This window comes from Phodopus roborovskii, unplaced genomic scaffold (genome assembly GCF_943737965.1).
Source record: "Phodopus roborovskii unplaced genomic scaffold, PHOROB, whole genome shotgun sequence".
Lineage (NCBI taxonomy): Eukaryota > Metazoa > Chordata > Mammalia > Rodentia > Cricetidae > Phodopus > Phodopus roborovskii.
Genome location: NW_026125970.1, coordinates 296,512 through 312,917, shown reverse-complemented (window position 1 = coordinate 312,917; position 16,406 = coordinate 296,512). Strand labels below are relative to the sequence as shown.

General features: G+C 39.2%; 1 protein-coding gene across 1 annotated transcript in view; it reads right to left on the bottom strand.

Moving 5' to 3' along the window:
• Nucleotides 1-16,406, bottom strand: part of Pir (pirin) — a 99,329-nt gene that overhangs the window by 57,247 nt on the left and 25,676 nt on the right. The window contains exons 4-5 of the mRNA XM_051179212.1: nt 9,081-9,164; nt 4,052-4,258 (exon numbers count right to left, since the gene is read on the bottom strand). Coding sequence (XP_051035169.1) covers nt 4,052-4,258; nt 9,081-9,164 — 291 coding nt within the window. The remainder of the gene's footprint in view (nt 1-4,051; nt 4,259-9,080; nt 9,165-16,406) is intronic.

Genomic DNA, 16,406 nt, shown 5'->3' with positions numbered 1-16,406 from the left:
AAAGCAGTTGATAATATTCTGATGTTTTCATTGCCAGGTGCCACATCTCCAGACCCCCCTAACAGATTCCCTTGACTACTTCTACCCTCCACTCTAGAATCAAAGGCCAAATGAATGACTTTTAGTTGAGGGGGTATAAAAACCCTACTGTCTTGCCTGGATTGGGTCAGAACAACTCTGCAACATGCTGACCCTAACAAGTTCCCAATGGAGTCTGGTTAAAGCTCCTCTACTCCAGCCTTTGCCTGAGACAGTGACACTGCTTAGCATCCTTCCTGCTTCATGCAGGTTCTCTTTACTTTTCCCCTAGCAGTACTTCCTTTAAGACCAAGTGTACATGAATCTGCATTTCAAGGTCAGCTTCTAGGCAAAGCCAACTACTATCATCTGTGACCAAGTTCACCATTACCATAGAGTATCTGCTGTGTGGATCCTTAGCCTTCCCAGAAAATTGTTCCAGTGGGCAATTGCTACGATGCTTCCTAAATTAATTTTCTTGTTTTATTAAAAAGTAAGACCCTAACCCAAAATATAAGTAAATAAAATGCAAACCTAAATCTCTGCTAAGAAACTATACAGCTCATGTCCCATATAAGTTAAATGAAGTGTTAATTTTGATTGATTTTTTAAGATTGTATTTTTATTTGTGTGTGTGTGTGTGTGTGTGAGTGTGTGTGTCTGCATTTGGGAGTGTGTAACCATGAAGGCCAAGAAAGGGGTTCAGAACCTTTGGGGTTGGAGATATAGGTGGTTGTGTTTCAGTGTGGGTGGTAGGAACCAAACCTAGGTCCTCTGCAAGAGCAGTAAGTACTCTAAACTGCTGAGCCATCCAGCCTTAATAGTTCATTTTGTCTTAAAACCCTGTAATTTTCTCCTAACTCCCTCTCCACTCACCACCCCCCAACACTCCAAATACTCTCAGGAGATCTTGTTCCTTTCCCCTTCTGTGAGGGATCTTGTATGAATCTCTTAGGTTACTCCTTGCATCCTAGTTTCTCTGGAAGTGTGAATTATAGGCTGGTGATCCTTTGTTCTATGTCTAAAATCCATATATGAGTAAGTACATATCATGTTTCTCTTTTTGTGACTGGGTTACCTCAGAATGGTTTCTTCAAGTTCCATCCATTTGCCTGCAAATTTCAAGATTCCATTATTTTTTGTTTGTTTGTTGGTGTTTTGTTTTTTCTCCCGCTGAGAAGTATTCCATTGTGTAAATATACCACATCTTCTTTATCCATTCTTCAGCTGAAGGGCATCTAGGTTGCTTCAGGTTCTGGCTATGACAAATAATGCTGCTATGAACATAGTTGAACAGATGTCTTTGTTGTATGGATGTGGATTATTTGGATATATGCCTAAGAGTGGAATTGCTGGGTCCTGTGGTAGACTGATTCCCATTTTCCTGATGAACCGCCATACTAATCTCCAAAATGGCTGTACAAGTTTGCACTCCCACCAGCAGTGGAGGAGTGTTCCCCTTTCTCCACATCCTCCCCAGCATAAGTCATCACTGGTGTTTCTAATTTTAGCCATTCTGACAGGAGTAAGATGATATCTCAGTTGTTTTGATTTGCAATTCACTGATGACTAAGGATGTTGAGCACTTTCTTAAGTGTCTTTCAGCCATTGAGAATTCTCTCTTCACTTCTGTGCCCCATTTTTTAATAGGGTTATATGGTGTTTTGTTGAATAGTTTCTTGAGTTCTTTGTGAATTTTGGAGATCAGCCCTCTGTCAGATGTGGGATTGGTGAAGATCTTTTCCAAATCTGTAGGCTGCCATTTGGTCTTGTCAACTATGTCCTTTGCCTTACAGAAGCTCCTCAGTTCCAGGAGGTCCCATTTATTAATTGTCGATTTCAGTGTCTGTGCTACTGGTGTTGTGTTCAGGAAGCGGTCTCCTGTACCAATTTGTTCAAGGGTACATCCTACTTTCTCTTCTAAGAGGTTCAGTGTGGCTGGATTTATGTTGAGGTCCTTGATCTATTTGGACTTAAGTTTTGTGCATGGCGATAGACATGGGTCTATCTACACACTATCATCCAATTGTGCCAGCACCATTTGTTGAAGATGCTTTCCTCCTTCCACTGAATAATTTTAGATGTTTTGTTAAAAATGAGGTGTTCGTAGGTGTGTGGGTTAATATCAGGATTTTTGGTTTGATTCCATTCGTCTACCTGTCTATTTTTGTGTTGATACCAAGCTGTTTTCAGGACTATAGCTCTATAGTAGAGCTTGACATTGGGGATGCTAAGCCTCCTGAAGTTTCTATATTGTACAGGGCTGTTTTGGCTATCCTGGGTCTTTTGTTTTTCCATATAAAGTTGAGTATTATCCTTTCAAGGTCAGTGAAGAATTCTACTGGGATTGTAATGGGGATTGCACTGAATCTGTAGATTGCTTTTGGCAAGATTACCATTTTTACTATATTTATCCTACCTATCCAAGAACATGGGAGATCTTTCCATTTTCTGCTATCTTCTTTAATTTCTTTCTTTAAAGACGCAACATTCTTGCTACATAGCTCCTTCACTTGTTACACACACACACATACACACACACACACACACACACACACACACACACACACACAGACCTCTTTCTCCTATCTGTTTCCTTTAGATTTTTGAGCCAGGGTCTCACTTGTGTGGCTACGAATGGCCTTTAATTCTAGAAAATTATGTTGGCCTTCTGCTCAAAATCCTCCACCCTAAATCATTGTGATTGTAGTTGTTCTTGTATGTCTGCAGCATATGTGAGTGTTATCTGAGAAGCATAGCTCCATAAATCATATTCATGGGATCTGTGAATTGCTAATTTAAAGACATTACCAATGTTATTATCTATATTTATTCTGCACATTTATAGTAGTGATTTTTTTTTTCTGATTTCAGACCTGTAACCACAGAGAAAATAAGGCTAGGGATTTCAGACAATTAATTTTTTCAGGTTTACAACATATTCTAAGTTTATAGGCATGGCATTTCAAGCCTTTTACTTTCATACCTTTTGATATTTGAGTCACTTTACCTAATACATTTCAGAAAAAAAAAGTCTAGGAACAGCTCATTAAAAAAAAACCACAGTCACAGAAATGCAAATAAATCCTAAGTGAGTGTTTCAGTTTTAAAGGTTTAAGAAAAAATTGTAATGAATTATAGCATGAGTAATTTTGAATCTTCAAATATCCTAAGTTATATCTAGATTTTTCCTGGTTTTATAGGCTTATGTAATACTAACATATATTAACTTATAAAAATCAAGTTGAAGGGCTAGTAAGATGGGTGAGTGTATCAGGACATTTGTCTCTGAGTCTAATGGCCTGAGTTTGATTCCACAATGCACATGGTGAACAGAGAGAACTCACACATGCAAAGTTATTTTCTAACCACCAAACATTTTCAAACCCATATGTGTTCTGTTACATGTATCCACATACTTATACACATAACCAAAATAAATTATTTCCTATTCAAATTTACAATAATGCTTCAAAAACATAATTTATCCAAAATTATCATTTTTAAAATTTCATTTAATTTTTAATTCAGGCATGTTATTGTGAGAACTGTAATGAGTGTTTTACTTTTTTAATACAAATAAACAAAGAAAAATCATTTTAAAAGCCTGTAATGTTGCCATGTGTTTTCCTTGCTTACTAAGTGGGCATAAATTATTTGCATGAAACTGTATAGAGTGAAATTGATCCTGGATTTTGTGTCTTAAAAGCAGTGAGTTTGCAATATTAAGGTGGACTTAAAAATAATAGAATCAGATAAATCTGCACATGCATTACAATACACCTAGAAGACTGCTTTTCAATCAAAGTCTTCACATGAGCATACATTCTTGTATGTATTCCAACTTTATGAGTTTGCACACAGCAAAAAAAATTCTGGGTCCCCTTAGGTTGCACTTACCCTCCTATCTATTAAGCAAGTTCATCCACTGGGACACATTCTATGATAAACTGAGAGCTGGCAATGAATCTAGATCCTCTCTGATGTCCCCATACACTTCATGTTTCAGAAACACAAAACAGGCATGACTTACCTTTATTCCCAAGGCTTCTCCTGAAATGACAGCAACTGTCACACCATCCTTGGTGGGTTTCGGGATCTCTTCATTTTTCAGCTCCTGATACTGAGGCTCCACCATTTTTTCTGAGCTTCTCAAATTCACCCACAGCTGTAAGCCATGGGCTGGCTCCTCTGAGCAGGGCATTTCAGCATGCAGAATGCCCCGGCCTGCAGTCATCCACTGCAAACACCAGAACAAGAAGCTAAATGGAGCACAGCCCCTAACAAGGCTACACACGAAACAACTACAACACTGTGGCAAAGTGACACATCCAAGAGGTACTGCTGTCAGAGTGCAAGGACATCTCAATAAATAACACATGTCTGTGATGGCTCCTGGGGCTCTTCCAACTTTCCTAAGCTTTAGTCATTTTAGATTAAAGTATCAGAATTGGAATTCCTACAAGTGAAAGAATCCTCCCTGTGATAGCCTTGAATCTCAGATGGAGTTCCAAAATAAGAAGTTGAAGTCAGATAGCACTGGGGTATGATTTGGCATAAGAAAATTGCTGGACAGTGGTGGTGTGAACGCCTGTAATCCCAGCACACATGAGGCAGAGGCAGAAGGGTCTCTGAAAGTTCAAAACTACCCTGGGCTACAAATCAAGTTCCAGGACAGCTAGGGTTGTTACACAGAGAAACCTTGTCTTGGAGGAGGAGGAGGAGAAGAAGAAGAAGGGAGGGCAACAAATAGTACTGGGCAAGGAAGATGGCAGTCAGCAATGCAGTTTTGTATTACAGGCCTACCCAAGCAAACAGGGAGATGTAAAGTTGAGATAAATGTCCAGGATTACTCTGAAATCAGCAAAGAGTTATCATAGGGTTGCTTCTGAGCAGGAAGCACAACCTTGGGAAAGTCAATTTCTTGCCACAGAGTACAATTCCCAGGAAGGGATGGACATGTTATCAGCAGCTGAAGAACACATATATGAGATTAAATAGACATGGGAATGCCCTCAGCATCCACTACCCTGGAAATGGTAAGTTTGTACTTCTGGTTGTACAACTACAGTAGTGGAGCCCTTACTACTGAGAGAAACAGTTGTTGCCTCTGACTACTGACCAAATTTTTCACCTGTCTCTTTATATGTTTGAGAACATACTGGAGGCATGCTCTAAGCACCAGCCTCAGACTCTGAGGATCCAGGAGTAGAACATGGTGCATCCATTTCCTGCTTGTCTTTGCTTGGATTCCCCCATAGAAAATCCTGAAACAAGGATCTACACGCAGGTTGTTTATTTGAAAAGAGATACAAAAAGCAAAATGGGGGAAGTAGGAAAGGGTGAGATGGGCAAAGGAGAAAGGCAAAGAGGAGTGCTCATGAGCAAGTCCCAGCTGTGGAGGCCTGGGACTTGGCCCCCTGGTAATCCTGTAGATAAACTTCAGAATTATTGCCCAGAATTCAGCAAACACTGGGACATTTAGATTGCATTTGGCATCCCTCAGTGACCAAGAGCCTCTGGGAGAGGCCCAATGCATTCACTTCAGACAGGGTGCTATGTATGGATACATGGGAACTGTCACCACCTAAACTCAGAAGCAGCATCATCTTCCACCCAGTCCTTGGAAAGAGAGAAAAAAAAACCCTTAAACACAACTGCTCAAAATAATCATTATCCCTGTGCTTGGCTAGTCCTGTGAAGAATAATAGAGTTCTATCAGAGTACATCAGGTGGCTTAAGGTACCTTACCTGAGGGTTCTACCATCAGGCTAAAAGCCAGAGTAAGCACGGAGTAGTGGAAAGAGACAGGAGAAAGAGTCCATATAAAGGAGACAGCAGCATGACAAAGAGAGTCTGAGACAAGTATGAGGACCCAAAAGAAAAGCACTGTAAGGTTTGGAGATTTCTTTACTCCATTAAGTCTAAATATATTTTTCTCTATTCTGTTGGACAAGGCTGACTACCATTCTGACAATAGCTATTGGTGTTTGTCAAAGACCTCTTCCTACTTTTCTCCTCCACTAAAAATTCATCTCTTGGTATTTTTATTTATTCTATGACAATTTATTACTTGTGTACAATGTATCTTAACAATAGCCAACTCAAATCCCCCTCACATAGTTTCAATCTCTTGACTAACCTTTTATATAAAACATAGATTGGTAATAATTAAAATAGACCACCCATTGCTTTTAGATGACAAAAATATAGTTCTCTTCCCATCCCCATCATTTACTAACTCTGAGGATTTTCAACTAACTCAAATACCATTTCACTTTTAAATACTCTTAGATCACTATTCTCTCATTTAAAGCTGTGATGTAAAATACTAATGATCTCAAAGAGCTCATGCAGATGGAAATGTTGAAGATGCTGAAAGATGTTAGGCCATTATTATCCTAAGCAAATGTGAAGCCTGTTTTTTGATTGTTACTGTGGTTGTTTTGAGATAGGATCTCATTATGTAACTCAGGCTGTCCTTAAACTCTTGATCCCCCATCTCCAAGTTCTGGGATTATAGACATAAGCTTCCATGCCCAGGTCCCAGCTATGAAATTAAAATGGTCAAAGTGTGGACCAGCATCTACAAGGCTGCCTGATGTGGCAAACAGTAGAAGTCACCAATTCCATGACCATCACATGCCTCAGTCTCTTTGAGGAAATTCTGCTTTATGTTATATTATATTTATGAGGTTCCCTTTTCTTTCATGATAGCACTTTTCTTTTGCTTTTGTCTTTTATTTCATTTTCATTGAAAAACCATGATCCAATATGTACACTTCGCATCCCACAAAAAAATGTAAGTGGTCTGATATAGAGCTCCTACCTACACAACTGACCAAGATAATCTAAACAGTTTCAGGGGGTTTAAATTATACCATCACAAATAAAAAAGCAATGGCACACAGTTTGAGTTAGTCTTTTTTAAAAAAATAGGATTTTACTATGTAACCTGGCTACCCTGAAACTCACTAAGTTTTGAGCTCACAGAGATCCACCTACCTCTGCCTCCTGAGTGTTGGGATTAAAGGTGTGAGCCACCTTGCCTGACCTTGGGTTACTAACTTAAGTGACCATATTGAAGCATGCAAATGAATTGAAACATAGATAATGAATTGTCACAAGTGCAGAACAGAAGTCTAGAAAGACTAAATCGAAATGGTCTTCAACTGCTGAATTTGGCAGTGGGGACATCATAAATGATCACTGCCGGAACAGCTTCAATACAGGTTGAAGAGGAGGATGCAGACAGACTAACTATGGCTTCAGTGACTTGAGGAAGAAGTGACAATTGGGACAGTAACACTTGATTATACTTTGAGAAAAGTCAAAGCAAACAAAATAGCAACAACAAAACAAAGACTGGGTAAGCACTAATAAGTGATTGGGGACATACAAAACTGATATGGCTCAGCAGATAAAAACACTCCATGCCAAGCCTGACAAGCTGAGTTCAATCCTTGGGATCCACTTGATAGAAGACCAATTCCCCCAAGTTGCCCTTTGAGGACTATACATGTGCCACGGCATGTGCTTGCATGAATACACGTATGAATAAATAAAAGTAATAAAAATACCTTAAAGATGCATTTGATCCCCAGCACCACAAGAAAAAGAGATATTGAGGGGTTAAGGAAAACATGAGAACAGAATATGGGAGATCTGTGTTGGTTTCCAGGCAGAATGGAAGAATACACAGAAAGGTGGGTATGATGGCTAATGCTCTCAGCTTGATAGAATCTGGAATCCCCGCCTGTGGGGATTATCTTGATGTGTTAACTGACTAGTAATACCATCTTGACTGAGGCAGGGCTATTTTTTTCAGGGATTCTTGAACTGTAAGAAATGGAGAGTGAGCTGAATACTAGCATGCATTCATTGCTCTCTGTTTCTGGTAATGGATGTAATATGAGCAACTGCTTCAAGCTTCTGGAGCCTTGACTTCCCTGTCATGACTGACTATAGCTTTGTTATGTAGCTAGACTGGCATTGGGACCCTTGGAAAACACCGAAGAGAGATGTTGCCAGTCAGCTTTGGCCCCAAAACACCTTTTTCCCTGGTAATACTACAGAAAGAAAAGTATCCATCTTGCCCTTTCCTAAAATTTAAAATACTCTATGACAAGGGGACGTTTCGGGGTTTTGTTGAGGCCCACTAAGGGAAAGATACTTCCTCTCATCAAAAGAATGGTATCTGAGTTCTACCTCTGGATAGAAACATGGCATTCTGATTTCCTTAAAGACTGGAACATTACATACTGTTTCTCTCCCCTTAACAATTAATCCATGTAGCAGCCACAAGACACCCCGCTCCACAAGAATGCTAATTCACCAGAAGACAGGCTAAGGAGGTGGAAGGAATACCTATCCCCTTAGTGAGATACTGCACTTACACACCGCAGAAACTCCTTCCTTGGTAAAATGAGTACAGATCTTCCCCCACTGAGCTTGCGCACTTTCTGAAGTCTAACTCGGAAAATGTAACTCTCCTTTTCTTTCTTTCTATCTCTTATTTGGATACTGACCAAAAGCCTATGCATGCTTTCCCTGACACTCTGGACTTTCTCACTATTTCTCTCGCCTTACAACATGCAGCTGCTTGCCAACATGCTGAATTTTGCTCAACATGTGGACTTTCTTAGATCCTACCTCAAAAAGACATAACTTTCTCTCAGCTTCTCCATCTCCGTCTTACTGACAGCTGCTAAGTTTCACAGCTTGCCTGCACTGTTGTTTTTCTCTCAAATACTAATAAATTGTCTCAAGCTCCCATTTGAGTCTTCTTTTTTTTTTCTAATTTTTATCAGTAAGACTAAAAATCATCAAGAGACCCCCGTTTTCCCTGGTAACACCAGGAACTGTGAACTAAAAGCAACTCTTTCTCCTTTAAGGTATTTTTGTTGGGGTATTCTGTCATAGCAACAGAAAAGAAACCAAGACAGGAGAGAACAAGGCATGAGAGAAGTGAGAAGGAGGGTTAATGTACTGGAAATAGGAAAGATCAAACATACAGCATCTAAGACCACTAACCAATCACCAATCCCCTGTCATGGCCATACCTGTAGGTCTCCTGGGTTCAGTTTACCAACATGCCCGCAGAAGTCTTCATGGGCCATGCTGCCCCCTTCCAGAAGGTAAGATACCTTACAAAAATAAAAACAGAAAAGTTGATCCTTTGATTATTATAAAATCATATTGTTTGGGTCCCCATTAGTGACTTTCATCAGTTCCATATTTATTTTATATATTAAACACTACCTTTGTTTGTGAAACATTTTCATATTTCAAGTTGCATTTCCACTAATATAATAGACAAGGGATATGAGTAGACATTTTTTCCAAAGAAAACATTCAAATGGCTGGTGGGTATGGGAAGAAATGCTCACCATCACTAATCAGAGAAATACAAATCAAAACCACAATGGAAATCACCTCACACCTATTAGGTATATGCTGTCAAAGTCAAAACATTCGTAATTGTTGAAAAGAATTTGGGAGAGGAGACCACTTATATACTGTTGGTAGAAAGTAAAGTGGTCTAGACACCAGAGGAAAAAAAGAATGAAGGTTATTTTAAAATTCTAAAAATAGAATTACCACATGAACCCTCTCCCTCAATTCTTGGTATATACCAAAACCAAATGAATTCATCATAGGAAACACATACCATCATACTAATGTTCACTGTCATACTTACTATTCATAATAGCTATGATTTGGAATCAGTTCATATGATGAACAATGAATGAATTGATAATAAAAATTCAACATAACACACACACACACACACACACACACAGTGTAAAATGACTCAGAGCCTTACTAGGGGAAGATAGCCTGCTATTGTTTACAATATAGATAAAGCTAGAAGACATTGGGGAAGATAACCTGCTACTGTTTACAGTATAGATAAAGCTAGAAGACATTACATAAATAAAATCAGACAGACACAAAAAGACAAGTACTGCATGATCTCACTTATAGAAACTGAGATTAAAGGGTTAGTCCCTAAGGACTGAAATGAAAGAAATACAGAAGCGTAGGTCAGAGGCCCACAGTTATGTGATAAATAAGTTCCCAGGGCCCAATGTACAGACTGTGACTAAAATTAATAATGCTGCATTTGATATGAGGGAGCTGGGGAGATGGCTCAGTTGGTAAAGTGCATTCTATGAAATGCCAAAGACCTGAGTTTGATCCTCAGAACAGCCAGGCATGGTAGACACCTTTAATCCCAGTGCTGGGGAGGTAAAGATAGACAGATCCCTGGGGTTCACTAATCAGCCAACCTAACCTACTTGGCAAGTTCCATGAAAGACCATATCTCTCGAAAAGGTAGCTAGTTCCTGAAGAACAACACACCAAAGGTTGGGTCCTGGCCTCAACCCACAAACAGAAATGAGTATATACATAAATATACACACAATAAACTTGTAAGATGATAATCATTCCACAATACAAGCATAAATCAAAACATTGCAACACATGGATGCACCAAAATATTGCAATATATGTGTGTATCCAAACACTGCAACATGTGTGTACATCAAAACAAACATTGCAGTGTATAGAATTGTCACATAACAGCTCAATAAAGCATGGAGGAGCAAAGGATTGAGTAGTTATGAAGATGTGTTCAATTTTTCCACCAAAGATTTGTTAGAAGAACTAAGACAGGTCAACCTGAGAGGATGAATTTGTGACAGGGGGCCAAACTATCCATACCACGCAATGCCTTTAAGCGAATTTCACTATGCCTCATCCTCTGAGAAAGCACAGTCCAGGAATGCCAAATCTCATAGCCAATTAAAGCAGCACTCACCCTGAAGGCCCACTACATACAGTATATGACATGCTTCCCATAGCCAGGCCTGAAGTTCAGGTTAAAACAAGCCTATTTTTGCACTAGCAGGGTCTCTGCTAGCAAGTGTGTAGGGGTACATTTTAGGTAGCCACATCTTGCCCTAAAGGCACATCAGGAAACCCAAAGGAAACATTTCTGATACCAGGCACACAGATTCAGTAGATGCTCACAGCAGTTTATTACACATGTCAAGTAGTTTCAAATTGATGTCAGCACTTCCAGATTCTCAGATTCATGTCAATACTACATCTAAAACTGAAAAGAAATGCTGTGTCCCAAAGAGTGGCTACTAGCCACATGCAGCTGCTTAAGTTTCACTTAAATAAAATTCATAAAATTTAAATTCAGCGCTTCAGCTGCACCAGCCATGTTTTGAATGCTCAGTAGCCTCCTGTAGCTAATGGCTGCCATAATCATAATATAGAGTATAAAGCATTTCTATTTTTGCAGAGTTCTATTTGCCACTCTGATTTAGACAAATGAACTTGAAAGTTAGATTTTAGCAATGGTGAGCATTTTGTACAGAGTGAAAAGCTTCCCAAACCAGCAATATTCTAATTGGACCCTCTTATTTTATTATTTAATCAAAAGAGAAAAAAAAAAGAACTGTAAAATTCTCCTCTTTAAGGGTCTTGTAATCAAATCAGAGGGGGAAAAAAGATTAAAGAGACACCAAATACTTGGAACACTTAATTACTTCAAAGACATGCTCATATTGTTACAGGAAATATTCAAGTTAGTACCTGAGGCTTCAAGTGTGGGGGATAAACATGCAAGGCTCTCTTGCTTGGTTTATTTAAACTAGTTAATCTGCATGCACCTATAACCCATGAAAGAGTTACTATTGAGCCAGCAGCTGTGAAAGGCATATGAATGGTTCGCTGAAAACTACCCACCTCAGACTTAACAGAAACAATAGTGGACATTCTCATACTGGATACATTTTTCATATTTCTGCTGCCTCTGTGTATTCTCTTTAAACCTTGAAATGATTATCCTTTTTTATCTTGAAAACTTCACTTAAAATTGTCATTAACCATTATTATTATATGAGTGGACCAGAAGAATGAAATCTCTGATTAAAATCCCAGTATCCACTGTTGGGATTTGAATTTTCACTCAAGTATGCTAGACCAAGTAAAAAGTGTTCTTTTTATTTAATTTAAAAGTTATTATTTTTAAAAAAATCACTATTTACAAATTAATATTCTTTTCTACCAACTAATAACTTTTACCAACTCTCTAAATCCTAACTTGTAAAACCGCAAAAAGAAAAAGAATGATAACACTATATTTTTCAAAAGAAAGCCAAGCAAATTCCCAAGTATATGTTTTCAGGGTCTATCAGGTACTGCATCATCAGTCATCATCATCATCATTACTATATGTGTAAGGGTGTTTTGCCTACATGCATGCCTGTGCACCATTGCATGCTTGGGTGCTCTTGGAGGTCTGAAGAGGACATAAGAGCCCCTGTAACTGGAGTTGTGGCAGTTGAGAGTCACCAAGTGGGTGCTGGGACACCTTAAAGATGGTTCCACAAGTCTATTGGGTAGGGCTCATGATGAACACGTAGAAGCGATGGATATGGACAAGTGCATTCATCTCTCTCTGCTTCCTGATTTGATGCAGTGTAACTGCTAACTCATATTCCTGCCACCTCATGCTCCTGCCATCATGCCTTCCACACCATGGTGGACTACAATATAAGCTCAAACTATGAACAAATAAACCCTTCTTTCTTTGGGTTGCTTTTATTGAATGTTGTGTTATAGCAATGAGAAAAGATGGGAATGTACCAGGAAATAAAGGTACTGGTGACAGTGGGCAAGAAGGTAATTCCATAAAGACACGGAGGCTAGTACGTGAGAAAAAAATTCAAGAATGGGAAGAGTTTCAAATATCTAAGAAACAGAACCAAGAATAACTGTATACTGAGTTTATACATAAGCTTACCTCCTATTGTCATAGCTTGAATAACATATGCCTTGTGACCATTTTTTCCTCAGCCACAGCTGATTAAATATCAAAGAGAACCTGTGCTCCCCCCTCTGGTATTTCCTCCTACATGGAGGGCATTCCATTCCTATTAACATCCCCTGACCTCTTGATGCATGCACCTCTCAGCTTCTGCTTCCTACTGGGATGAGTTTGCAAGACAAAACTGGGCCCTTTCCTTTCCCCTTCCTCTTAGGATTCAGCTTTCACATGGAAAGCAGGGTCTTCTTGGATGATTCAATCTGTGACTGGGACCTTCATGAGCAGTATGCAAAAGCCAACCTGCCTGGAGACACAAGCCTGCCACTGGCTCCAACATTAACTTTATCACAAATACAGACATTTTTGCCCTCCATCTTTCTTACTCTCCCATCTCCTCACATGGTTGACAACTGAAACCACCGGGCAATCGCCAGCGACTAGCTATTGCATTTCCTCATAACCTCAAATGAGAGCACTAACAGAGCTTCTATTGTCATGTTATTTAAGTTTTATACTGTGCCATATGATAAGCTTTCCTCTACTTGAGCTATCTGTATTAGGCGTCAGTTCTGTTTTGATTTGTATATTTGTGTGGGGGTGGGGAGGGGTGTGGTGTGAGTCTGTGCATACGGGCACTTGCGCTTTCAGTAGCATGCAGATGAACAGGGTTCCTCGTGGCATTTTCATACTGCTTTGTTTTGGTAGATTCTTCCCTTCACTGTCTCCAGATCTTCCTGTTCTGTCTCCCTACTTGTATGCAAGAGTTACTCCCACTGCTCCCTTTTCTACCTGCATGCCACATTGTAGCTGGGGAAGGGAACAAATGAGAACAATGGAAAATGACATATACATGGGAAGATGCCATGATGAATTTCTTATTTTGTATGTCTACCTAAAAAGAGAATTAAACAAGAAAATGTCTAATATATAAGAATTAAATACATGTATGGAAGAAACAGCGGGTTAAATAACAATTGTATTTTACACTTGATAGTGGCCAAAAGGCCAAGAAGTGGTAATAATTACATTTTAAAGTAGTCAAATGCAACATTACATTTCAATTCATCAAATGAAACCTCATCATGTGATTATTAGTCTGCACAGAGATGCTATACATACATATACAGAAAATGCCAATGCTGGTCATCTGAAGATGATAAATGCATTCATGAGTTATTATATTCTTTCCACTCCTTCCTTCCCCTCTAACAGAAACATGCATTCTTATTCTAAAAACAAGAATGCCTCATCCAAACAATAAAAATGAGTGTTATGGATTGATCATCATAGATTTGTTCCCCAGCTAAATGGGAAGGGTTTGACAGGAAGGCAACAGCAAACATGATTCTACATGCTTCCATGTGAAGATAACATAGTGCAAACCTTCTCATGGGCAATATGTAATTTTTATGGAAGGCACTCATGCCATAATGGGAATAAAGCACTTGGGATTCAATAAGAACGTCAAGGGGACAGATAGCAAGCTTCTGGATTTCAAAGAAGCAGTGCCTACAATTACTTTCCTGTTTTTTGCTACAGATGAATTTTCAACTAAAATAATTGCAGAAAAAAAAGGCAATTTCCCTTTTGCTTGAGGTGAGGCTCTCCTTTGGGCTCTCAAAGAAGAGCCTCTGAAATCACAGCCCCGGATTATCTTCAATTATTCAAGCATGAAGTTTTTAACTTTGCAAACCCTAACCATTACACACACACACACACACACACACACACACACACACACACACACACACACGTTCATACACACATGCACATCTACACACAAAGAGGTAACTTGAAAAGTAAAGTGTAATATGGCTCATTTCCACATGAAAATCTCCATAAGAGAAGACTATTTTCAAGTTTGATTTCAGGGAGCACTTGCAAACAGTTCTTAGAGCATGTAAAGAAATTCATGCCCTCTCCCCACTCCCCTACCCCCTCTGCTTTCCCCAATGTGCTCTTCCTCTTTTTCCTGGAAATACAAAAGTAAACATCATTTGTTGTAAAATCTCAGTTAGAGACATCTGGCCAGGGATGCTTTTACTGGATGTACCACTCCTACTTTTCATAGCTTAAAGCAACAATCCCCAAGCTCAGTCTTTTGTTTATTTATTTAGTGCCACATCTCATAAATACTTGACAGCAACTTTGCGTATGAATTGATGACTATAGAAGAGTTTTTTAAAAAAAGAAAGAAAAATCTCAAACAGTTACTTCTGAGAGTTGAGACAAGCCAGATGACCTTTTAGGGCATTACGTAATCACAAACACCTGGAGAATTGCCTCTGGTGGTTGTTGAATGTGTGTTATGGTTAAACTCAAGAGTAGCATATGTCCAATTAGGTAATAAGGTTGTAATCAGAACCAGGTGTTTGTTCTGAGCACTTGATATGCTGCTGGGTCTCCTGTCTGCCTTTCTTCCGTCTAGTCTTCTCTATGGGTCTTCACCAAGTATTTTGTGCCTTTGTAAGTTCCTAATTATTTGGCTTTTTGTGTTTGGAAAAAGAAAGCACAAACTCACGATGTGGTGAAAGGAAAGTCTCATGTACCGTGAGATGTATGAAAAAGGTGTATCTCAGGAATTCCCAACAAGGTAATCTATAGTTCCTTTTTTTCTTTCCGGCAGGCATGTAGAAAGAAGAGCAAGAAGAGGCCCCATTGTTTGTCTGGTAATAAAACACAAGACTTACCCTGTAAAGCCAAAAGTCCCCTTCATTATAGGGAAAACTGCATTTCCTTTTCATTTCTTTTTGCCCTAGAATGGTGACTTTTTCCCTAGTGGTAACTTTGTAGAACAAAAAAAAGAAAAACAAAACAGAAAAGAAAAAAAGAAAAACTTGTGGTGACAAGTTGAGGTCATGGCTGACAATAGGTGCCAGCAAGGAGCACACTGTGTAATAAAAACTGTGAACTGTTTGAATTCCTACACTTAAGGACTCCAAAATGAAAATGTGAGCAATCTCTCTGAAACCTGAAAATTCATTCACACACAATTAACTACTCATCTAACACTAATCTCATATATACACCTTCACAAGTCCCTGACAGTGGTTATAATAACAATTTTAAAAACTAATAAATAAATAAAAGAATCAGGATGGGCACACAGTTCAGATATCCAGCCAATGGGCAAATACAAGAAGGGTGCAGTTCCTCTGGTCCTACCTTGACATGGTCCTATCATAAGCCTACACAGGGTCCAAGCCTTCAAGAACTCCTGCCTCACTGCTCCTTACTGGTGAGGCTGTTTCTGCATCCAGAAGCTAACCAGGTTTAGGCCTGCTTGGAAACTCCAGGTTGCCTTTGAGTTGTGAGCTGGGAAGTCCTTTACTTTCTCTTAGCAGATCAGTGAAGTCATATACAACATGGACCTAAAAGGTGGGCGCCTAGAGTATAGTCAGAACAAAATGATGATATGTGGCCAGGAGCCCAGCACATGTTCAGTACGTTCTAGAGTTACCACATCCATTACATCTCCTTGGGCAAGGATCCCATCTGTAAGTCCTTCTTCAGATCCTCCCTCACGCTTCCTAAAGTGTAT